The following is a 25,495-nucleotide window of genomic DNA, read 5'->3' on the forward strand; positions in this document are numbered from 1 at the left end:
CCAAGGATGGGGCCTATGGATGTGGGAGGTATGGGGCCCAAGGATGCAGGAGGTGAGGGGCCAAAGGATGGGACCCAAGGATAAGGGAGGACTCCAGGAGAGGACCCAAGGATGTTGGGGGCCTTAATGTTTGCTAGAGATGCCGGAATAAAGATTAAAGGCGCAGTTTTCAATGATCCTGGAGGCACTGCGAACCAAGGATGCCAGGGTTCAGGAATAAAGACGTTTTATGTGTTTACTGAGTATCCCACGCTTACTACCCATATGAGGGAGCTGCTGCGCTCGCCCACACTGGCACCATGGCACAGCGTGGGTCTGCTGAGGATTAAAGGGAAGATTGCAAACCGTGGTCCACCTGGCAAGGGAGCCTGGTGCAGGAGTACGAGTCCAGGTGACCCGAGCTCTTCCCTCGGGAGGCCCATCCAGGCCTCAGAGGCCGGACCCCTCTTGAGGTGGGACGTCACCTCAACCCCCACCTCACCTGTGCGTACAAGTCACGGGGGCCAGGTGAGACTCGGCCACCTCCTGGAATCCTCAGGGCCCTCATGGGTGCTTTGTCCTAATTCTCGGCTGCACCCCATGCCCTCCTCTCTGCTTCACCCCTGAGGAATGTCCGGGACACTGCACACTGCCGGCTCATCTTCCGAAAGGAAATTCCAATCAGACCTGAGAATAATCAACCGGATGAGAGGCGCGTCCTCGGGCACTAACATCAGTGCGCTACAGCCCGCGCCAAGGTCCCACAGCACGAGTCCTATAAAGAGATCCTCGTGAACAGGTCCTGGTGCACACTGCCATCACGGGGACCAGAGGCCAGCGGCTGGAGGGGCACGGTGACCAACAAAGATGGAAACAGTTGTGCAAGTCTGCTGGTCAGAGCAGCCCCCCTTCCTGTGGGGATGACTTCCTGGTACAGTACCGTAAATTAACTAGAAGGTAGACAAGATTCTTCAAAACACCCACCCACCATCCAGCCATACAAGCAAGTTCCAGCAAGCAGTCCCTCGGAGAGGGCAAGAGCGATGAGAAACCACATCAGTGAAAACTAGGCACTATTCCGGTTGTACCAGTGTTACCAGTGACTTCACAGACACAACTGCCCACGCTGAGTGCCGTTTACTGGTATTTCAGGAGTTCATTTATTCAGAAAACCACGTGTGAAAGTTACAGTGCACAGGGGAGTGAGGTAGACGTCATTCAAACTCACAAACACCAGTTGCTACAGAATAAACAATCTCATCTAAGACACGCCACACGCCACTCTACAAAAGACAACTCTGAAAACATATCAAACACGGCACAAATATGAAACTAACTGGTTATCATGGTACACCCAACAAACACCCCGCCCCACCTCCCTCGAGCAATGGACATGGGAGCTGACCGGTTTCCCTCTGGTATCACAGTAACCCAGTCATACCACTGATAACATCTCCACGAATCAAATCACTCCAATATAAAACAAGCAGCAGCCGCGGCAGAAGTGTCATGTGACACCGCATGGCCTGATGGAGTGGGAGCGGAGGAGTGCAGTCTTATGGAGCTGGGAAGCGAGCAGCAGCCAGCTGCCAGTCTGTGCGCCCCTGCTCAAGGAATGAGAGGTATGTAGCTGGCACCCGACCACGCTTCTACTCGCTCCCGTGCTCCCTAGGCCAGGGGAGAGAGAAGGCAGGACATGCACCCGCCTTTGGCCAATTGCGTGCTGTCTTTCTTAGAAAGACACACACAAAGGCCAATAGCGTGTGATGAAAAAAAAAAAGAAAAAGAACGCACGAGCGTGTGGTGAGAGTTGAAAGTCCTTACTAGAAGCCTCGAGTGCAGCACATGTGCTCTGGCGAGACCTAAAAAGGGGATATGAAATCGAAACAAAAACAACAACAAACAGTGGCAGTCAAAATTGCCACAAGCCTACCATCCCCCCAACTAATTAGCACATTTTTTACTGCATGACAAAGCAGCCATATTAAGATTTTCCGATGCCCATGAATGCCAAGCTCAATGTGTATCATATGATATAAGATACGTGTATGCACTTACACTACATGCAAACAACTGGTTTCCTTCCCATGTTGCACTGAATGTGGTATCGCTAGATTAGGCATCACCCAGCGGGAAGCTCAGGACACTGGGATGAAGCTATCCCTATACGACTGGCTAGAAACCTGAACTGTCTAACAATTTAAGGCTGCTATTAACTATGTGGTCATGACAAGTAAAACCAGGTCCCCAGGACGTTTGTCCTCAAAAACTTCCATCACGTAACTGAACAGCAGAAAACACACCAGCAAGTTTCAGCCAATGGTCTATTTCAACTAGTGATCCTGAAGCAGTGGCTCCCATGTAGGCCAGGCCAAGAGGTGTGGGCCCAACCAGTGAGGTTACTGGATAGTGTCGAGGGCAAGGCCGTTTACAGGTTTTGAAATCAGGTAGGAGCCAGGGGCCCAAGAAAGCAGGTCTTAGACTCACCCACACAAGCCTGATGCCAAGAGTTTCTAAAGCGGTACTCATGTGGATAACCAACGGTTGGTGGTTTTCTTAGAAAGTGGTCATATTTTACAGGGTGGATTCATGGTTGGATAGAAAGGAAGGTAAACACCCAGACATTCCAAAAAAACAGGATAAATCCGGATTCTGCTAAGTTTTTACCTTAATCACAGGCAGTGTCCGGTGATCAAACAGTCTGTTAGGGTGGGCGCTTTGGCCATGGTCCCTAGCACTACAAGTACAATTTTGCTTGGCTGTGATTTCCCAACTTTGCAGAGAGACTTCAGATGATGGATGTCTGGAATGTAAACCTATTTATCTACCCTCGTCAAGTACCTTGAAGTCCCACCTACATGCCTCGAACAAAAACATACCCATTTATCTACCCACCATATATTACATACAAAGTGAGGGATGCTGGGATGTGCTTTGCAATTGTATTGGAAGGAGGCTTCTAAGGCACATTGTCAGATCTTAAATCTGCCTTTAATCATAGCTTACATACTTAAAAAATAAAAGTGTGGGCTACATACCACAGTTTCCACTGTTTTCACCGTGTCCTTGTAGAATTGCGAGTTTGAGTCATTCAGCGTATCATTATACTTCAGACTTGCCATACGAAAACTTAAGTAGCTCACGTTGGCAGGTGACTGGGTTGTGGAGATGGTTGGCATGGCCATGGAGGAAGACGATGTATCGTGGTTAGAGGAGGATGTGGTTCCGTTTGTGGTCGTCATGCTTAAAGTTGATGGGCCTGTGGGATGGGTCTCTGTTGTGGGCCCTGTGTCCACTGTCCCATTAGATGTTGGCCCTCCTGTAGCAACGCTGATAGCAGAAGTCGGGGAGGCTTCATTTGTTGTGAAAGGGCTGGAAGTATGTGCAATAGTGGAGGACTCAGTGGGATGCGTGGTGGTCCCGGAGGAGGTGGAATTGGTAGAAACTGAATCCTCTGTCTTGGTGACCGATCCAGAGGTGGACAGATGGGACACCTGGGAGCTGAGTGTCACAGTGCTGGAGGTCACAGGAGCAGCGGTGGTGGATTCCTGCGGTGCAATCGGCATCACTGTTTTAAACAGAGAAAACAAGGAACATTTAGATCAGCAAGCTGTGTGAAATAGAATATTTTACACGAATGAAGAACAATGGTTTACATCTCAAAAATGTCAAAGCTAGTTTCCAGGTGTGGGAAGATGCACACAGACGCGAGTGTACAGCAAGGAGTGCGTAGGATCTCAAAGGAATGTATGTGCACACCGACATGGCTAGGAGCTGCGATCACAGTTCTGTTTAAGATAGTGTCAGGTCTCGCCTCTCTTCCAGGTAACTCTTATTTTAAGGGAGACAAACGGGGCTAGCGATGGGCCAGAAAATAAAATAAATAAAACACACAAATTAGAAGCCATCTAAAAATCACAGAGTGACACATTGCGACCAATGCAGACTCATTGTAGGGAGTCGGACAGGTCCAGTTTATATGAGTGACATTCAGTGGATAAGCTACAGTTGGCATGGCAAACATCTTACCAGGGTGCAAGCCTTGATGAACCCTCGGAGAAAGGGAGACCAAAAGAAGAAAACACAAGAAAGAACATACATAGGAAAGAAAGGCCACATGAAGCTGCATCACATTTTGTTCTCAGGACTGGGTCCTGGCAGGTGGACCTCAGGTGGACCGCATACACCCACACGGACTGGGAGCACACCCAGTCTAGCCCTCACCTGTCACGTTGCTGATCTCAGTGCCATTGATGGAGCCGTCGCCTGACTGCAGCTTGGCATTAAACATGGCTTCCGCTTCCTTGGGTGCTATGCCATTTCCTTTAAAGTGGAGCTGGTTGTCTGCGATCACGGAGCCGGACCTTGAAAGTGAACAATAGTTTAGATCCTGCGCTCACTCAGTACCACCCACCCACACAAATCACCACAGCCCAGCTCCCACCCAGACAGCCTGTGCAGGGCCACCACAGCCCCACCACCATTAGATGATGTACACTCCCTGCAAGCAGCTAGAGTGTGTCAGATCGCTCACAGCAACACACCATCGCTCCACGCATCATGATTCCTCGGAGTCAAGTACAGACTAGAGTCCATCCCGCAGCCAACCAGTGTCATCTTAAGGATTTTGAGGGCCCTGGGCAAGAAATATTTGTGGCCCGTTTGGAGCAACTTTGTTATTTATTGCCCATTGTTTGCGAATCCAAGCCCTATATGGTCTAACAATATTGAATTATAGTTAAAGGTTGAGATACAAAAATACAACGAAGAGAGCTAGAGAGAAGGTTCACTTTCATATGACCCCCTGGAAGGGGGGCCCCTGGCCAGGCTCACGCCTTGAAACGTCTCTGGAGCCAGCTACTGTCAGCAGAGCACATCTACTGCTGAGCAGGTGCATCACACCCCCATAGAGTCACGGTTTCCAGTCACTGGCCAGATGACCATGAGCTAGCTAAGGTGACCAATTACAGGTATTTAGCGCTTCTTTAAATAGCACTTTGCTGGTATGAGGAGCCAAACACAAGCAGGGTGGTCCTGATGCATTATTAAACATGATCAGAGCCACATTCACCAAGCTGTTTCGGAGCAGAGGCAATGCACCGTCATTTTACAACTGGTGTATGGACATCAACATCTGCACTACTGGGACACAGCCTCCCAAGCCCCAAAATTCGGTACCATCAGTCCACATTGGCAATTTTGGTGCAAATAAATAGTGACCAAGAAAGGCCACCAGGTTACATTCTGAGGCCTGCGAGGAGTCTCCGATTATCCTGGCTTCCAAACAGACCTGATTAAAATCGGGAAGACTCCCGATTTGTGAGGTCAATAATGGCTTTGTTTTACCTGCCTCCCGCATGAAGTTTCCTAGGATACAATGTACATCAATGGGAAAAATGCATTACCCCAATTGTTTTTTTTTCAGAATCTTCCACTTGTAAAATGTTGGTATGTACGAACTCTATGTCAGCCATTCCAGAGCCCCACCAGCGCTACTGAGGTTTCCTCGCTAGGCCACCTGCCTAAAGCACCTTTCGAGCTGGTGTACTCCATCCAACTGTGTAACACCATGCACACCTCACAGAACAGCGCATGCGCACACTCAGCCATGCTCCATACCTGAAGCCCAGAACGGTGACTCCATTGTAGGTGCTTTGAGTCGCACAATCACTGCAACCGTAGACCTCGAAGCACTGGAAAAACAGACAAGAGATAATCATCAACAGACCCCAGGGTTCCCAGACATTGCTACTGCTAGACAGAAGCCAATCCCCTCAAACCTCTTTATTTTACGGTTACTGAACAAGACAGTGGCTCACAGTGACCCCCAAGGTGGGCATGTGCATTTAACGCCAGAGTCATTACTAGCTTTTGATCGGCCTTCGACTGCAGTTTTAATCCCTAATCTAGTTAAAAGGAACATTTCCAGTCAAAGAGTCTATAGGGAAGCAGGAGGACGCAATGTCATGTAAGAAAGACGACTTTTAAAGGTCGACTACATTAAAGTTGAGAAGAAACTGTCATGGTAATGATAGGTCCATCATTACCAATCAGAATTACAACATTTTAAGTAGTTTTTATTACATGCACCGTAATGTATCTAACTGCACTGTAATAACCTTTAGCACCCTTAACACTCTTCAGCCTTCAACCTTAAAACTCCAAACTACTCCTTATACTACCCTTTCCTGAACCCTAGAAACCCTCTTTACAGATCTTTCATAAACCTGCAAAAGCCCTTAGCGAGGCCGGCTCTAGGGTGGTTCAACAGGTGCAGCTACACCTCATGTAGACCTCTGGGAGGGGTGTGTGGGGGGGGGGGGGGGGGGGTATTTGGAACTAACATGGGTTTAAAAGCACCCACTGTAGAACTCCTTGTGTGTCTGTACCATGCAGATCACCAAACTGTATTTCATGCAGATAGCTCAGTGGGTTACCGCTTTTGTTACAGTGATCTGTTTGTTACTCGCAGTTCATAAGTTACAATCCTAATTATGCACAGTGACCTATGAACTGTCAAACATCTGCATGCACACTGCAAGGCATACTGTTGGAACCTTAAGTTTATCCTCTGTCTTTTATTATCCTAATGTTGCTAAAAATGATTAGTTCGAGCAGGATACATTCTTATTATTAAAGCCAACCACAACCACTGTGGCACGTTTTGAATCCAGAGTTTGTGATTCCCCAGACCAAACACTCTGGCAATATACTCCCAGTTAATATGGATGACATGGGGCTCCTACACCTTGTAATCCTCATTGTTTTACGTAGCCTTTCCTATAGACGGATTTACACACACGATTCACTGTCTATGTATAATGTCTGTGTGAATGAGTGATGTAAAGTGTGACACTCAATACTGGTATGAGTGGCACTATAAACAAGTAATGCTCAAAAATGTTAACCGAATGGTAAAATGCTAACATATGAATCAATGTGTACAGAGGAACTGAATTATAAAGAATAGGGCATTTGGTTCTTAAAGACAAGAACCCTCACTCACCACTCGTGACATGCTTCATCATTGGGTTCCCTCTTGCACACAGTGCCCGCAAGGTGCACTGTGTGGGCTACAACTCTCCTTCAGGAGAGGAGAGTGAGATGTTTGCCCCTCACTCACGTATGACATTGGAGTGAAAAACACCTACCGCGCCTCTCCTGAGGGAGAGTTGTAGCTCACACAGTGCACCTTGCGGGCACTGTGTGCAAGAGGGAACCCAATGATGAAGCATGTCACCGAGTGGTGAGTGAGGGTTCTCGTCTTTACGAAGCAAAATGCTCTATTCCTTATAATTCAGTTACTCTGTACACATCGATTCATATGTTACCATTAGGTTACCCTTTGTGAGAATTATAGAGCGGAGTTGTACCGTAATGGTTACAATTTCTCCAGTGGAGACCCTGCTGTGAGTTACTATAAAACAAATGAAATGCATGCGGGAGAGGGGCTATAGAGAAATATGCACTGTTGGAGAATGGTAGTCTGGGAATCCGTGAAGATGGAGGTCATTGGGAAGGGGGGCGGGGGGGTTACCATAAAGATTATTGCACGAGGTGCCATCAACACTAAAGCAGACCTTGGCCCTTAGGCACCTAATCCTGAATCCTAAAAAAGCATAACTACCACTTTCTACCCTTTCCTGAACCTTAAAACCCCTTCATATTCTTTAAAACTACCCATCTACAAGTGGCCTTTACTTCCCGCCCCTTATTGTGATCTTTCACTGAACCATAAAAAAAATGTAAGACTCATTTCTATACTCTCAAAACCCATCCACGAGCCCAAAGAAAAGAAACACCCATCCCCACACAAACCGGTCTACTCCTTAACCCTACCCTTCCTTAACCCGAAGAACCATGCTTCCTTGCCCCCAGTAGACTTACCTGTGCTCAAAAAGACCCAACATTTCTCAATTAATTTGTAGCACAACCTTTTTCGTTATATAAATATTTTTTTTATTTAAGATTTGAGTAGACATTTTTGAAAACTTTTTTTCCCCCAGTCTACTTCCTCCCCCTCAACCGCCACCTGTTTATTTTTTTCATTGAAAGCCCAGGACACAGGAATAAACCACGTAAATAACACTTTCTAGCTGTGAAAATGACACGGGCGACCCCAGATAGTAGCTAGGCGTGATCTGTCGCCTTCTTTTGATGCAGTGTGCTGGCTGCACTTTCCAGCTTCTTTGCTGGGCCTCGTGAAGCCTTGGATTGTGGTTGCATCTGCTGTGTATGTACTGTGGTTGTGACAAACTTTCTTGCCAAGTGTGCCTGCAACACCATGCGTTCTAAGGTCCGACAGCTTTGCCTTCTTTATAGACCCTCATATTCTGCAAGATTCTTTGCCTATGTAGGATCCTGAACAATTCTGTTTGCACTTTGTTGGTAGTTACAGATGTTTTAATTCTGACAATTATGACTTGAATATAGTTATTTAACCTCCACATCGACTTGCTACAATAATCTGGATGATAAATTAAAACCATGTTTAGAATCTGCAAATTATTTTAATTTTGCTGAATATTTTGCCTGGAAACAAATTACTGTGTTTAAAAGCGAACTATAAAACGCGCATTGGCATAGCCAATAGGTCTCGCCTTTGGGACCTTATAAGTATTTAATTATGCAGCACAATATCCTTGGTGCAACATCAACTGTTGCATGGCTAAACACTAATGTCCCAAAGGCGAGATCTATTGGCTATGCCAATGCTTGTTTTAGGACTTTTGTCCTGCCAGCATCTATGACAATTGTAAGCCTCAACCGCACCCTCAAGGGTGTGGGAAGTGGGGGGCCCCATGGGTGCGGGAAGTGGGGGGCCCCCCCAAGGGTGTGGGGGATGAGGGGGCCCCAGGATGGTGCCCAAGGATACCGGAGGTATGGGGCCCAAGGATGGGACCCAAGGATGCAGGAGGTGACTGGCCCAAGGATAAGGGAGGACTCCAGGAGAGGACCCAAGGATGTTGGGGGCCTTAATGGATGCTAGAGATGCCGGATTAAAGAAACTTGAAGGCGCAGTGTTCAATGATCCTGGAGGTACTGGGAACCAAGGATGCCAGGGTTCGGGAATAAAGTTTTATATGTTTACTGAGTATCCTATGCTTACTACCCATATGGGGGGTGCCGCTGTGCTCGCCCACACTGGCACCATGGGTCTGCTTAGGATTAAAGGGAAGATTGCAAACCGTGGTGTACCTGGCAAGATAGCCTGGTGCAGGAGTACGAGTCCAGGTGACCCGAGCTCTTCCCTCGGGAGGCCCATCCAGGCCTCAGAGGCCAGACGCCTCTTGAGGTGGGACGTCACCTCAACCCCCACCTCACCATCCTCACCTGTGCGTACAAGTCACGGGCCAGGTGAGACTCGTTGGCCACCTCCTGGAGTCCTCAGGGCCCTCATGGGTGCTTTTTCCTAATTCTCGGCTGCACCCCATGCCCTCCTCTCTGCTTCACCCCTGAGGAATGTCCTGGACACTGCACACTGCCGGCTCTCATCTTCCGAAAGGAAATTCCGATCAGACCTGAGAATAATCAGCCGGATGAGAGGCATGTCCTCGGGGCACTAACAACATCAGTGCGCTACAGCCTGCGTGAGCACGAGTCTCTTAAAGAGATGCTTGTGAACAGGTCCTGGTGCACACTGCGGTCACAGGGACCAGAGGCCAGCGGCTGGAGGGGCACAGAGACCAACACAGATGGAAACAGTTGTGCAAGTCTGCTGGTCAGAGCAGCCCCCCCCCCCCCCCCCCTTCCTGTGGGGATGACTTCCTGGTACAGTACCGTAAATTAACTAGAAGCTAAACAAGATTCTTCAAAACACCCACCCACCATCCAGCCATACAAGCAAGTTCCAGCAAGCAGTCCCTCGGAGAGGGCAAGAGCGATGCGAAACCACATCAGTGAAAACTAGGCACTATTCCGGTTGTACCAGTGCTACCAGTGAATTCACAGACACAACTGCCCACGCTGAGTGCCGTTTACTGGTATTTCAGGAGTTCATTTATTCAGAAAACCATGTGTGAAAGTTACAGTGCACAGGGGAGTGAGGTAGACGTCATTCAAACTCACAAACACCAGTTGCTACAGAATAAACAATCTCATCTAAGACACGCCACACGCCACTCTACAAAAGACAACTCTGAACACACAAACACGACACAAATATGAAACTAACTGGTTATGGTACAGACAACGCCCATACACCCAACAAACACCCCACCCCGCCTCACCTCCCTCGAGCAATGGACATGGGAGCTGACCGGTTTCCCTTTGGTATCACAGTAACCCAGTCATACCACTGATAACATCTCCACGAATCAAATCACTCCAATATAAAACAAGCAGCAGCCGCGGCAGAAGTGTCATGTGACACCGCATGGCCTGATGGAGTGGGAGCGGAGGAGTGCAGTCTTATGGAGCTGGGAAGCGAGCAGCAGCCAGCTGTCAGTCTGTGCGCCCCTGCTCAAGGAATGAGAGGTATGTAGCTGGCACCCGACCACGCTTCTACTCGCTCCCGTGCTCCCTAGGCCAGGGGAGCGAGAAGGCAGGACATGCACCCGCCTTTGGCCAATTGCGTGCTGTCTTTCTTAGAAAGACACACACAAAGGCCAATAGCGTGTGATGAAAAAAAAAAAAGAAAAAGAACGCACGAGCGTGTGGTGAGAGTTGAAAGTCCTTACTAGAAGCCTCGAGTGCAGCACATGTGCTCTGGCGAGACCTAAAAAGGGGATATGAAATCGAAACAAAAATAATAACAAACAGTGGCAGTCAAAATTGCCACAAGCCTACCATCCCGCCAACTAATTAGCAAATTTTTTACTGCATGACAAAGCAGCCATATTAAGGTTTTCCGATGAACATGAATGCCAAGCTCAATGTGTATCATATGATATAAGATACGTGTATGCACTTACACTACATGCAAACAACTGGTTTCCTTCCCATGTTGCACTGAATGTGGTATCGCTAGATTAGGCATCACCCAGCGGGAAGCTCAGGACACTGGGATGAAGCTATCCCTATACGACTGGCTAGAAACCTGAACTGTCTAACAATTTAAGGCTGCTATTAGCTATGTGGTCATGACAAGTAAAACCAGGTCCCCAGGACGTTTGTCCTCAAAAACTTCCATCACGTAACTGAACAGCAGAAAACACACCAGCAAGTTTCAGCCAATGGCCTATTTCAACTAGTGATCCTGAAGCAGTGGCTCCCATGGAGGCCAGGCCAAGAGGTGTGGGCCCAACCAGTGAAATTACTGGATGGTGTCGAGGGCAAGGCTGTTTACAGGTTTTGAAATCAGGTAGGAGCCAGGGGCCCAAGAAAGCAGGTCTTAGACTCACCCACACAAGCCTGATGCCAAGAGTTTCTAAAGCGGTACTCATGTGGAGAACCAACGGTTGGTGGTTTTCTTAGAAAGTGGTCATATTTTACAGGGTGGATTCATGGTTGGATAGAAAGGAAGGTAAACACCCAGACATTCCAAAAAGACAGGATAAATCCGGATTCTGCTAATTGTTTACCTTAATCACAGGCAGTGTCCGGTGATCAAACAGTCTGTTAGATCTGTTGCCCTTGAGGTCATCGAAAACAACTTTTTAAAGCAAGTTCTAAGGCTCCCTAGGGGCGCGGCAAACTGCTCTGTCCACACAGAATTAGGTATGCCTTATCTAAGTGACAGGATTGCGGTAAACCCCCTGCTATGCTGGCTAAACAGCTGGCTAAATCCAGATATACCCCTCACTAGAAACATCCTGCAAGAGGCTTTAGAGTGGGAAGGAAAGTACAAGATCCCATGGTTAAAATATATTAAAAGATGCCTCTCTGAATTAGGCCGGCCCGACCTCTTTCTAGCCCCAGAGAATATAACCAAATCCGATGTCATCTTCGTGAAGAATACCTTTATGACATCTAGGTACTTAGCAAGGGAGGAAAGAGTATGCGAAAAACAGTGTGAGACTGCACGCCCTCACCAAAACGACCCTCCATATAGAACCCTACCTAGTCTGGCCCTTGTCGGGACACGAACGCTTTTTGCTCACAAGGTTCCGATTTGACATGTTCCATCTTTTGCTAGCTGTACCAAGTGGGGCACACAGGGGCCAAGTGTTGCCAGCTTGTGGCTGCGACAATAAGTCTCCACAAGATCTGGCACACTTTTTATTCTTCTGCTCATATTATATAGTCCCTCGTAAATTGTTTTTAAAACCCTTACTACAACGGCTCCAATTTGCACAATACAGACCGGCACTTTATTACCTTCAAATGCTAAATAGCGACAGCACCCTGTTTTTATGTAGTTTCTTAAAACTTGCACTTAAACACAGGAAAAGCATGGAAGGCTAATCAACTCTATTCCCGGTGTGTCTCTTCCTTTTTATATTGTAAATTTTCTACTGTTTTTAAACTATAACATTGAAATTTCCGCTTGTGCTCATGCTTATGTTGATGTGGTAACATATTTTATTTTTTGCACAAACTGTACTTTGTGACTAATGTTTATGATATGCACTTTTATGATTGTTACATGTAAACAATCGAATAAAGATATTTTACTTACTTACTTACTGTTAGGGTGGGCGCTTTGGCGATGGTCCCTAGCCCTACATGTACAATTTTGCTTGGCTGTGATTTCCCAACTTTGCAGAGAGACTTTTCAGATGATGGATGTCTGGAATGTAAACCTATTTATCTACCCTCGTCAAGTACCTTGAAGTCCCACCTACATGCCTCGAACAAAAACATACCCATTTATCTACCCACCATATATTACATGCAAAGTGAGGGATGCTGGGATGTGCTTCGCAATTGTATTGGAAGGAGGCTTCTAAGGCACATTGTCAGATCTTAAATCTGCCTTTAATCATAGCTTACAAATTTAAAAAATAAAAGTGTGGGCTACTTACCACAGTTTCCACTGTTTTCACCGTGTCCTTGTAGAATTGAGAGTTTGAGTCATTCAGCGTATCATTATACTTCAGACTTGCCATACGAAAACTTAAGTAGCTCACGTTGGCAGGTGACTGGGTTGTGGAGATGGTTGGCGTGGCCATGGAGGAAGATGATGTATCGTGGTTAGAGGAGGATGTGGTTCCGTTTGTGGTCGTCATGCTTAAAGTTGATGGGCCTGTGGGATGGGTCTCTGTTGTGGGCCCTGTGTCCACTGTCCCATTAGATGTTGGCCCTCCTGTAGCAACGCTGATAGCAGAAGTCGGGGAGGTTTCATTTGTAGTGAAAGGGCTGGAAGTATGTGCAATAGTGGAGGACTCAGTGGGATGCGTGGTGGTCCCGGAGGAGGTGGAATTGGTAGAAACTGAATCCTCTGTCTTGGTGACCGATCCAGAGGTGGACAGATGGGACACCTGGGAGCTGAGTGTCACAGTGCTGGAGGTCACAGGAGCAGCGGTGGTGGATTCCTGCGGTGCAATCGGCGTCACTGTTTTAAACAGAGAAAACAAGGAACATTTAGATCAGCAAGCTGTGTGAAATAGAATATTTTACGCGAATGAAGAACAATGGTTTACATCCCAAAAATGTCAAAGCTAGTTTCCAGGTGTGGGAAGATGCACACAGAGACGAGAGTGTACAGCAAGGAGTGCGTAGGATCTCGAAGGAATGTATGTGCACACCGACATGGCTAGGAGCTGCGATCACAGTTCTGTTTAAGATAGTGTCAGGTCTCGCCTCTCTTCCAGGTAACTCTTATTCTAAGGGAGACAAACCATGGGAGACAAACGGGGCTAGCGATGGGCCAAAAAATAAAATAAAGCACACAAATTAGAAGCCATCTAAAAATGGCAGAGTGACACATTGCGACTAATGCAGACTTATTGTAGGGAGCCGGACAGGTCCAGTTTATATGAGTAACATTCAGTGGGCATGGCAAACATCCCACCAGGGTGCCAGCCTTGATGAAACCTCGGACTCTAACTTGGAAGGGAAAAAAAGCAAAGGAAAAAACAAAAATATACCACAAAGAAAACAAGACATAAAAGACAAAAAGAAAGGGAGACGAAAAGAAGAACACAAGAAAGAACATACATAGGAAAGAAAGGCCACATGAAGCTGCATCACATTTTGTTCTCAGGACTGGGTCCTGGCAGGTGGACCTCAGATGGACCGCATACACCCACACGGACTGGGAGCACACCCAGTCTAGCCCTCACCTGTCACGTTGCTGATCTCAGTGCCATTGATGGAGCCGTCGCCTGACTGCAGCTTGGCATTAAACATGGCTTCCGCTTCCTTGGGTGCTATGCCATTTCCTTTAAAGTGGAGCTGGTTGTCTGCGATCACGGAGCCGGACCTTGAAAGTGAACAATAGTTTAGATCCTGCGCTCACTCAGTACCAACCACCCACACAAATCACCGCAGCCCAGCTCCCAACCAGACTGAGCCTGTGCAGGGCCACCACAGCCCCACCACCATTAGATGATGTACACTCCCTGCAAGCAGCTAGAGTGTGTCAGATCGCTCACAGCAACACACCATCGCTCCACGCATCAGGATTCCTCGGAGTCAAGTACAGACTAGAGTCCATCCGTCAGCCAACCAGTGTCATCTTAAGGATTTTGAGGGCCTTGGGCAAGAAATATTTGTGGCCCGTTTGGAGCAACTTTGTTATTTATTGCCCATTGTTTGCTAATCCAAGCCCTATATGGTCTAACAATATTGAATTATAGTTAAAGGTTGAGATACAAAAATACACCGAAGAGAGCTAGAGAGAAGGTTCACTTTCATATGCCCCCCTGGAAGGTGGGGCCCCTTGCCAGGCCCTCGCCTTGAAACGTTTCTGCATTCAGCTACTGTCAGCAGACCACATCTACTGCTGAGCAGGTGCATCACACCCCCATAGAGTCACGGTTTCCAGTCACTGGCCAGATGACCATGAGCTAGCTAAGGTGACCAATTACAGGTATTTAGCGCTTCTTTAAATAGCACTTTGCTGGTATGAGGAGCCAAACACAAGCAGGGTGGTCCTAATGCATTATTAAACATGATCAGAGCCACATTCACCAAGCTGTTTCGGAGCAGAGGCAATGCACCGTCATTTTACAACTGGTGTATGGACATCAACATCTGCACTAGTGGGACACAGCCTCCCAAGCCCCAACATTTGGTAACATCAGTCCACATTGGCAATTTTGGTGCAAATAAATAGTGACCAAGAAAGGCCACCAGGTTACCCGGTGAGGCCTGCAAGGAGTCTCCGATTATCCTGGCTTGCAAACAGACCTGATTAAAATCGGGAAGACTCCAGATTTGTGAGACCAAAAAAGGCTTTGTTTTACCTGCCTCCCGCATGAAGTTTTAGGATACAATGTATATCAATGGGAAAAACGCATTACCCCAATTATTTTTCAGAATCTTCGACTTGTAAAATGTTGGCATGTACGAACCAGCTCTATGTCAGTCATTCCAGAGCCCCACCAGTGCTATTGAGGTTTCCTCGCTAGGCCGCCTGTCTAAAGCACCTTTCGAGCTTGTGTACTCCATCCAACTGTGTAACACCATGCACACCTCACAGAACAGCGCATGCGCACACTCAGCCATGCTCCATACCTGAAGCCCAGAACGGTGACTCCATTGTAGGTGCTCTGAGTCGAACAATCACTGCAACCGTAGACCTCGAAGCACTGGAAAACAGACAAGAGAACATCATCAACAGGCCCCAGGGTTCCCGGACCTAGCTACTGCTAGAGACAGAAGGCAATCCCCTCAAACCTCTTTATTTTACGGTTACTGGACAAGACAGTGGCTCACAGTGACCCCCAAGGTGGGCATGTGAATTTACCACCCGAGTCCTTACTAGCTTTTGATCGGCCTTCGTTCGACTGCAGTTTTAATCCCTAATCTAGTTAAAAGGAACATTTCCAGTCAAAGAGTCTATATGGAAGCAGGAGGACGCAATGTCATGTAAGAAAGACTACTTTTAGAAGGTCGACTACATTAAAGTTGAGAAGAAACTGTCATGGTAATGATAGGTCCATCATTACCAATCAGAATTACAACATTTTAAGTAGTTTTTATTACATGCACCCTAATGTATCTAACTGCACTGTAATAACCTTTAGCACCCTTAACACTCTTCAGCCTTCAAACCCCAAACTACTCCTTATACTACCCTTTCCTGAACCCTAGAAACCCTCTTTACAGATCCCTTCCATACAACTACAACGGCCCTTAGCTGGGCCGCCTCTGGGATGGTACAACTGCACCTCATGCGGGTCCCTGGGAGGGGTGTGCGGGTGGTCTGTATTTGTAAAGACCATATGGATTTAAAAGCACCCACTGTTGAACTCCTTATGTGTCAGATAGTTTTCCCCCCCCAACAATAAAAATGTCACGATAAACTCTGGTAATTCATGCCCCTGCTGGGGAGAGATCAGTTTTGTCTAGTGGCAGTTCTGATAGGCCTGCTGTAATGACCATGTACCATGCAGATCACAGAACTGTATTTTATGTAGCTAGCTCAGTGGGTTACTGCTTTTGTCACAGAGATCCTTTTGTTAGTTGCAGTTTATAAGTTGCAGTCCTAATATAGCCCAGTGAACTATGAACAGTGCTTAATTTGAGCTCCTAATTTCCGGTGCTCATCACCGGCACTTAATTGGTTTCTGGTGCTCGGCACTGGCACCTGATTTTCAACACCATACTGTAGAACAGTCCACCACATGGTGCCGCTGCTCGTCTAATTTAGAGATTAGCAGAACAATGGTAGTTTAGGAATACAATATACATTAAAACTGCTCATACCAACCATCCCAGCCATTCCTTTAGATTTGGGGACCTGAATAATCTGAACAGTCGCGCTTTCAAGCGAGAGAGCTGGTTAGTAGTTGTTTTGGCAGCGATGACGGGGGCGATGGGTGGTGCAAACTGCAGTGGACTCCTGGTCAGAGCCCTGGCACTTAATATTTTACAAATTAAGCACTGCCTATGAACTGTCATAAAAACGCTGCTTGCAAACTGTAAGGCATAGCATTGGAACCTTAGGTTTATCCCCAGTCTCATTATCCTAATGTTGCTAAAAAGGATTAGTTCGAGCAGGAATGCATTCTTATTATTAAAGCCAAACTCAACCACTGTGGCACGTTTTGAATCCAGAGTTTGTGATTCCCCAGGCCAAACACTCTGGAAATATACTGCCAGCTAATATGGATGACATGGGGCTCCTACACCTTGTAATCCTCATTGTTTTATGTAGCCTTTCCTGTAGACTAGTTTACACATGTATGATTCATGGTCTATGTATAAGGTGTGTGTGTGTGATGTAAAGTGCTCTGAAACTATACTGGTAGGAGTAGCACTATAAAACAAATTAAATGCATGTAGGAAAGGGGCTATGGAGACAGGAGGGGCACTGTTCGAGTGGTGGTCAAGAAATCTGAAGATGCAGGGGTGGGGGGTACCATAAAGATTCTTGCACGAGATGCCATCAACACTAAAACAGACCTTGACCCTTAGGCACCTCTTCCCGAATCCTAAAAAACCTTAAACCCCTTCATATTCGTTAAAACTACCCATCTACAAGTGGCCTTTGCTTCCCTTTATTGCCACCTTGCACTGAACCATAAAAACGTAAGACGTATTTCCATACTCTCAAAACCCGTGCTAAATTTGTTTATGTAAACACCACACATCGGAGCCCAAAGAAAATTAAGAAACACCCATCCCTACACAAGCCTTTCTACCCCATAACACTACCCTTCCTTAACGCGGAGAACCAGGAATCCTTGCCCCTGCTCCCAGTAAACATACATGCTCAAAAAGACCCAACATTTCTCGATTTGTAGCACAACCGTTTGTGGGGTTTTTTTAGTAGACATTTTTGGCAACTTTTTTTTAGTGTACTCTCCCCCCCACACACACATATATATATTTTATTTTTATTGAACGCCCAGTACACAGGAATAAACTACTTAAATAGTACAATTCGAGTTTTGAAAAGGACAAGGATGACCCTGGGTAGTTGCTGGACGTGATTGGTCTCCTTCTTCTGCTGCAGTGTGCTAGCTGCACTTTCCAGCTTACTTGCTTGGGCTCGTGAAGCCTTGGCTTGTAGTTGCATCTGCGGTGTAGGTGCTGTGGTTTTGACAAATTTTCTTGCCAAGTTTTATGGTCGGGCAGCTTTGCCTCCTTTACAGGCCCTCAAATTCCGCAAGATTCTTTGCCTAAGTAGGATCCTGAAAAAGTCTGTTTGCACGTTGTTGGTAGTTACAGAAGTTTTAATTCTGACAATCCTGACTTAAATCTAGTTGTTGTACCTTCAAAACGACTTGCTACAATAATTTGGATGATAAATTAAAAGCATTTATTGACTCTGCAAATGATCACCTTATTTTTCAGGATATATTGCCTGGAAATAAATTACTTGGTTTAACCCTTTGCGTGCGTCAGACGGCCCCCGGCTGTCCGACGTCACAGTGGGTGTGTGCGGAGGACAGCCGGGGGCCGTTTGAACCACACCCAGTCATAAATCACCCGCACCGCTGCGGAAACTCCGCCGTGGTCAACGGGTTAAAAGCAAACTATAACAAGCTTTGGCATAGCCAATAGTTCTCGCCTTTGGGACCTTATAAGATAAGATTCCCTAGAAGATTCATCCAGACTAAACAGGCCCAACCCCGAGCATAAGAGGTTGATAACACTGACCGAGTAATGCTGCGTCATGGGGTGGTATCTCTGTTCCTATCGCCCTGAGCCACTTTGGCTGTGATTTGCTTCAGTACAACCCAACTTTAATACAGCGCACGCCACGAGTGCTGCTTGCTTTTGCGCTTGAGATCAGGTGTTTCTAATAATTTATTGACAATCATTTTATTGGCATAAGGGGGTGAAGAACTAACTGGCGGGAACTGCCAGGAATAATGCTGGCGCTGTGAATGCTGCAGGGAGCTGTATCATGGCTGGGGGCAGAGCTGCCTCTCAATGCAGAAAGGCTGCCCTAGAAAACGTGTCCCCCGCCTAACTGAAGACACGCATATACAACTTTATGGAACGCACTGGCATCTGATCAGTTGGTTTCGTGCTGAGACGTTTAGAAATGGTTTTACTTACCTGTATACACTTTTTACCTCCGATGCCCCATTACTCGTGGTAAGTGGGTGTGGACTTAATTTTTATTCAAAAATATTAGTTATGTTTATTGGATGAAAATACCAGCTTTGATTATACATGTCTCTTCTTACTGCCTGTTGAGATATACACATGGTATATATATATATATATATATATATATATATATATATATATATACATACACATATATATATATATATATATATATATATATATACACACATACATACATACACCTGCTACACAGAAAACATCTATGCACATGTACAAGGCTCTGCAGAGGAACAGGAGGGATGTTATATTTTACGTGAACACGCTACATTTAAAGGGCATTTATTATTTAAATGCATGCGTACAGACTGAACTCTGAGTACTTTCTAAAGTGAAGATTGAATGCACTGAGATCGCAGAAGGGGGGGGGGGGATCTGTTCTGCCTTGTTCCCAGCTACAGCCTCTCTGGAGCCATGGGAGGTCTGCATAAGACCGCCTTAGCTCATCAGTGATATTTTTTTGTCGAAATTTATTTAAACATTTAGAGAGGATGCCTGTGATTTACCTTGCTTGCCGTTGCAGACAGCCTTTCTTTCTGCACTGCTGCTCCTGGCTTTTGCTGCTGAGTAGTGGGGGTGGGGGGTGACGCGAGTACAGGGGGCAGCGGCGTTGCCCTTGGGTTAACAAGTGGATGGGGTGGGGGGGGGGGGGGGGGGGGAGTGAGGCCGAGTGTATACACAACGTTTCCCTTGCGGGAGAGAGCAGGGGCACCATCTGTTTGAAAGTTAATTAAAAACAGATGCCGCCAAACCTCACTCCCGCAAGGGAATCGCCAAACGTGCATGCGTTGCCATTGAAATCAATGCAAAGGGTGCACGTTTTTGGCCGAAAAAGCAAATAGATTCCTAAAGGTCTCCTCCCATACAGCGCATGCGCGATGCGTAGGAGAGACCTAAAAAAGGGAGGATAAAAAATAATAATAATTAAAACACAAGAACAAACAGCGCATTGAAAATTGCCACATGGCTACCATCTTCAAAACTGACAAATTAAAGTTCTGATACCCATGAATGTCAAGCTCAATGTGTATCTAGATATAAAAAACTTGTTTGCACACACGACCTGCAAACAATGGTGTTCTTCCCATGATGCACTGCATGTGGTATCGCTAGATTAGGCGTCACCCAGCGTGCACCGTAGGACATTGGGATGAGGCTATCCCTGTACAAATGGCTAGAATCCTGAACTGTCTAACAGTTTAAGACTATTAACTATGTGGTCACGACAAGTAAAACCAGGTCCCCAGGACGTTTGTCCTCAAAAACCTCCATCACGTAACTCAACAGCAGAAAACACACACCAGCAAGCTTCAGGAAATGGCCTATTTCAACTAGTGATACTGAAGCATGGGCTCCAGTTGGAGGCCTCTGGTCAGCAGGTGTGGGCCCAACCAGTGGGGTTACATGATGGTGACGTGGGCAATGCTGTTTGGAGGTTTTGAAATCAGGTAGGAGCCGGAGGCCCCAAGAAAGCATGTCTTGGACTCACCCACAAGCCTGATGCCAAGAGTTTCTAAATGGTAACCATGCGGAGAACCAATGGTTGGTGGTTTTCTTAGGAAGTGGTCATATTTTGCAGGGCAGATTCATGGTTGGATAGAAAGTATGGTAAACACCCAGACATTCCAAAAAGACAGGACAAATCCGGATTTGGCTCATTTTTCTCGACAATCACAGGCAGGGTGTGGTAATAAAACAGTCTGTTATGGTGGGGGCTTTGGCCATGGTCCCTAGCCCTACATGTACAATTTTGCTTGGCTGTGATTTTCCCACCTTTGCAAGGTGAAACTTTTCAGATGATGGATGTCTGGAATGTAAACCTATTTATCTACCCTCGTCAAGTTCCTTGAAGACCCCCCTCAACATGCCTCTAACAAAAAGAGACCCATTAATAAAACCAAGAGGAATAACATACAAAGTGACTGATGCTGGGATGTGCTTTGCAATTGTATTGGAAGGAGACTTCTAAAGGCACACGGTCAGACCATAAATCTGCCTTTAATCATAGCTTAAATACTTAAAAATAAAAATGTGGGCTACTTACCACAGTTTCCACTGTTTTCACCGTGTCCTTGTAGAATTGCGAGTTTGAGTCATTCAGCGTATCATTATACTTCAGACTTGCCATACGAAAACTTAAGTAGCTCACGTTGGCTGGTGACTGGGTTGTGGAGATGGTTGGCGATGTATTGTGGTTAGAGGAGGATGTGGTTCCGTTTGTGGCCGTCATGCTTAAAGTTGATGGGCCTGTGGGTTGGCTAACTGAGGAAGGCGATGAGGTTTCTTTAGTTGTCATTGTGTTGGGAGCCACACTGGGATTTGATGCATCTGTGGCATTTGATGTGCTTGGAGTTGTATTAGCAGTGTCATTGGATGTTCCCTTACCAGTTGATGTTTCTGTGGAAGGGGTGGTTGGAGAGGAAGAAGTTGTGGATATGGTGGAATGGTTGGTTGGGGGTAAGGTTGTCTCCAGGGCCTGGGTGGAAACTCCTGTGGGAAGGGTCTCCATTGTGGACCCTGTGTCCTCTGTCCCATTAGATGTTGGCCCTCCTGGAGCAACGCTGACAGCAGAAGTCGGGGAGGTTTCATTTATAGTGAAAGGGCTGGAAGAATGTGCAATAGTGGAGGTCTCTGTGGGATGCGTGGTGGTCTCAGAGGAGGTGGAATTGGTGGAAACGGAATCCTCGGTCTTGGTGACTGACTCGGAGGTGGACATATGGGACACCTGGGAGCTGAGCGTCACAGTGCTGGAGGTCACAGGAGCAGCGGTGGTGGATTCCTGCGGTGTAATCGGCGTCACTGTATTAAGCAGAGAAAACAGGGAATATTTAGATCAGCAAACTGTGTGAAATAAAATATTGTACACGAATGAACAACAATGGTTTACATCCAAAAAATATATAGCCGTTTCCTGGCTGCACATAATTAAATTCTTATTTACATGCAGAGAATGATGAATGAAGTCCCCCTGCATCCTGGGTGTGGGAAGATGCACACAGACACAAGGGTACAACAAGCAGTGCGTATGATATCAAAGGAGCGGATGTGCACATTCTGTTGCCGGGTGTGAGAATTGTGTACTCACACCAAGGCCCAGGCATGAGAATGGCTCATTCATGTCACTTCTAATGTTTCCGAAGGGAGTGCTCCCAATAAGTTCAACTCCGTAATAAAAAGCAATGCAAGTACGGAGATATTATTATACAACTCACTCAGACCCAATTAGTCGTGACACTCATAGTGATTGAAAAAGTTAACAGAAATGTTGGTTTTATTTTTAATTACAATTAATTTCAAATAGAAGGACTGTCTAGTTCATGTTACTACTTCATGAGCCTTGTCCGTTTTACTTTTGGCGAACCACAACAATAATTACGCAACACAAATATAACAAAAACATGACAAATATACATACAAATTTTTCAAATGCTTATGAATTTGGAGTGAGCTCATATTCCCGAGTATTTAAAAGGAAAGAGAAAAGGGAAAGAAAGAATACTGAACCCAAGGGAAAGGTGCAAAGCAGAAGACAAAATTATCAGTTTAAAATACACACAAACCCTAGGGAAGGTTTCGGTCAAACAGTAAAGGTAGTCAGGTCACAAGAAAGACATGTTTAATTATTTATTAAACAGTTGTTAAAGACCCGATACTACTTTATCAAGAAACAGCACTTGTTTGAGCACAAAAAGAGATGGTCTACGCGTTTTCAAACCCACTACACTATTCAGGGGTTTTCCTCAGGACCTGGAATTTAGAGCTCGTGTTTCCATGTAAAAGGCACGCCTTGTGCCAACAGGAACGATGCATCACTTGTTCCTAGAACACGTGTCGCGTCCAAACCGGGCGGGCAAATCACCACAAAGCCTCCAGCTTAGTTATTGCACTGGTGGCCGCGCTGTCGGATATCCATCCGACAGCGCGGAGTGTCACTTTAGCTTTCAAATTCAATCTGCTTTAGGCGTGATCAGTTGTCAGCATTCGCTCGTGGTCCTGCCACTGCGGTGGCTGTTGCTTTCAATCTGCTTTGAACAGGGTCTTTGGTTCGCGTCCACTCGTGGTCCTGCCACTCAGGCATAATAAATTCAAAACATGAGAATAGATCACTCATGTCAATTCCTAGGTGCAGGAGGTGCATACTCACACTAAGCCCTAGACATGAGAAAGGGTCGTTTGTGTAGTTCCTAAATGGGGAAAAATCCCCAAGCATTAGAATGATAAATTAAACATCTTACCAAGTGCCACGTGTGCCATATGTACAGTCTTCTCAAGTTCAGGATCACATCTGTAATCATGGGCGGACTGGGTGCCTCAGGTGTGACTGTACTTTCAACTAGGTCCTTGTGCACATGTAGGTCAGTCCTGATTTGGGGCTTTAGGAGTAACTGGGTGTTGATTGGTCCCGGTCAGTGAATTCCTTCACCAGTCCCAGATGCAAGGCATCATCCTGGGTGAATTGGTTTGGTTGGGTAGAGCTTATCCCTGGTGGTGCTTTCAGTTTGGTCTCACATGAGCCCAAGGAAGACCTCGACTGGGGTGAACGGTGCAGATACCAGGGCTAGAGCTGAGAACCGACAAGTAGCGGGGGTTGAGGCTATTATGCCCACACCGGTGACCAAGTTCCTAATGTTTGTATGTGTGTGGGTGCAGATGGTCTGGGATACAGTCCCCTAGATCCCAAAATCATAAAAACAACAACAAAAAAAAGACACCAGACGACCGCATGTATCACGAGACGCCGGGACCACATATACGGCACTTACTTCATCTCTTTACCTTGATTGAAAATAATGGACCTTTGGCACATCTTGAATATATGATCTTTTTCTTTATTGAAAATCATTAATGAAAATACAAGTTTAAAGACCAACCTGAAGCTGTGCCATAAAGATACATTTGAATCCAGCCCTGAAGAAGTCCGGTTTTCGGACGAAACGCGTTGGCTATTGGTTTTTATCTACAATTATGAATAAAAGGATTGCATAAAGAAGAAACTTGACTTTGGATATTCCTGGGAGAACAATTGGATTTCCTTGTGAACATATGCATACCAAGCATTAATATTGTGTTTACTAACTGTTCGGGTGTGCAGGGTCAACTTGTGCAACTAGAGCTGAGAACGTTTCTATCAGGCAGCTTCATACAGAGATGGCTAAACGATATGCGAATTAGGGGAATGGGGGTGTGTGTATATACATACACACTTGATGTTTGAATCAGACTTTGTATGTACACATGCACATTTAAAGCCACGATAACTAGAACTCGGGCCACATATGGCCCCCCCCCACCCCACCCCCCAGGAATGTAGTATTTGCTCCACCCTCTCCATCTTTGCTACTTCCTTTAGCTTAAGGCAGCCTCAATTGTTGTGCTTAAGGGTCCGGGAGCCCCACTCACCCTGCGGCCCTGAGATTGGTGGAGAAACGAAGCCTGGAGGGGCAGACAGAGGCGCCCCTTTGTATTGGGAGGACATTTAGCAAAGCGCCATTTAAAGATAGAATCTTCCCCGGATAATGGATTCTCACGGAGATTCCTCGGAGCCCGCCCTCACCCGGCAGCGGAAGAGAAACATGGCCCCGCGCAGGAAGGACGAGGGGTCAGGGTGAGCCCACAACACCGTTTTTGGGCGTAGGGTGCCATTGTAAATACAACGGGGTCATCAGCTCTGCTTCTCCGATGCTTTGAACGTTGTAAAACAAGTCATTAGTCTGCTCAGAATGCAAGGCCGGGGGACATGGAAATTCGGCAGGTGGAGTCATAAGCTGATACATTTGTAAAATACGTCAATGAAGGAACCACCAGGGGGAGAAGGAATAGCCCTTTTTTTTTTAATGGATTAGAATCATAACGATTAAAATGTTTTGTGGGACAAATTTCACCCTAAAAAAAGTTAGCAAATCAATGTGTTGAACTACGCGAAACAAGCCTTGTAGTGGACATGGAAAGCGCTATATAAATCTTCAACATGTCCACGTTCAAAACAAAAAGATCTCCCAAGCCGGCCAGTATCGCAGCACCATCGGACAGGTCAGGGTAACCCGAGCAGCCGCTTGGTTTTCAAGGGCCTCGGTCAAGCGTGCAGCTGCCGGAACCAAAGGAGGGTATGGGAGACAGGTGTAGTAGACCACGTTATTGATTAGGACAATGCATACTCTTCTGGCTATTGATTTCCCCTTCCGGGGAAAGGAAAGGTAAATAAAACAAGCATTTGCAATGCAATAGGTCTCGCATTAGGAAAGTTTGAGCTATTGGTATTGTAAATGACAAATTTTGTATTTATGTGTTGGTTTTGAAAATAGCTAAATTAATAGCTTTGTGATTTACAATTCCAATGGTTTTAACTTTTGCAAATGTGACACCTATAACATTTGTAATGCAATAT

General features: G+C 46.2%; 1 protein-coding gene across 1 annotated transcript in view; it reads right to left on the reverse strand.

Moving 5' to 3' along the window:
* The window catches only part of MUC1 (mucin 1, cell surface associated), a 51,985-nt gene that overhangs the window by 18,730 nt on the left and 7,760 nt on the right, over nt 1-25,495 (reverse strand). Inside the window, exons 2-8 of the mRNA XM_086947389.1 lie at nt 21,155-21,909; nt 15,541-15,614; nt 14,145-14,284; nt 12,885-13,414; nt 5,599-5,672; nt 4,204-4,343; nt 3,018-3,547 (exon numbers count right to left, since the gene is read on the reverse strand). Of these exons, the coding sequence (XP_086803515.1) occupies nt 3,018-3,547; nt 4,204-4,343; nt 5,599-5,672; nt 12,885-13,414; nt 14,145-14,284; nt 15,541-15,614; nt 21,155-21,909 (2,243 nt within the window). The remainder of the gene's footprint in view (nt 1-3,017; nt 3,548-4,203; nt 4,344-5,598; nt 5,673-12,884; nt 13,415-14,144; nt 14,285-15,540; nt 15,615-21,154; nt 21,910-25,495) is intronic.

This window comes from Lissotriton vulgaris, chromosome 12 (genome assembly GCF_964263255.1).
Source record: "Lissotriton vulgaris chromosome 12, aLisVul1.2, whole genome shotgun sequence".
NCBI lineage: Eukaryota > Metazoa > Chordata > Amphibia > Caudata > Salamandridae > Lissotriton > Lissotriton vulgaris.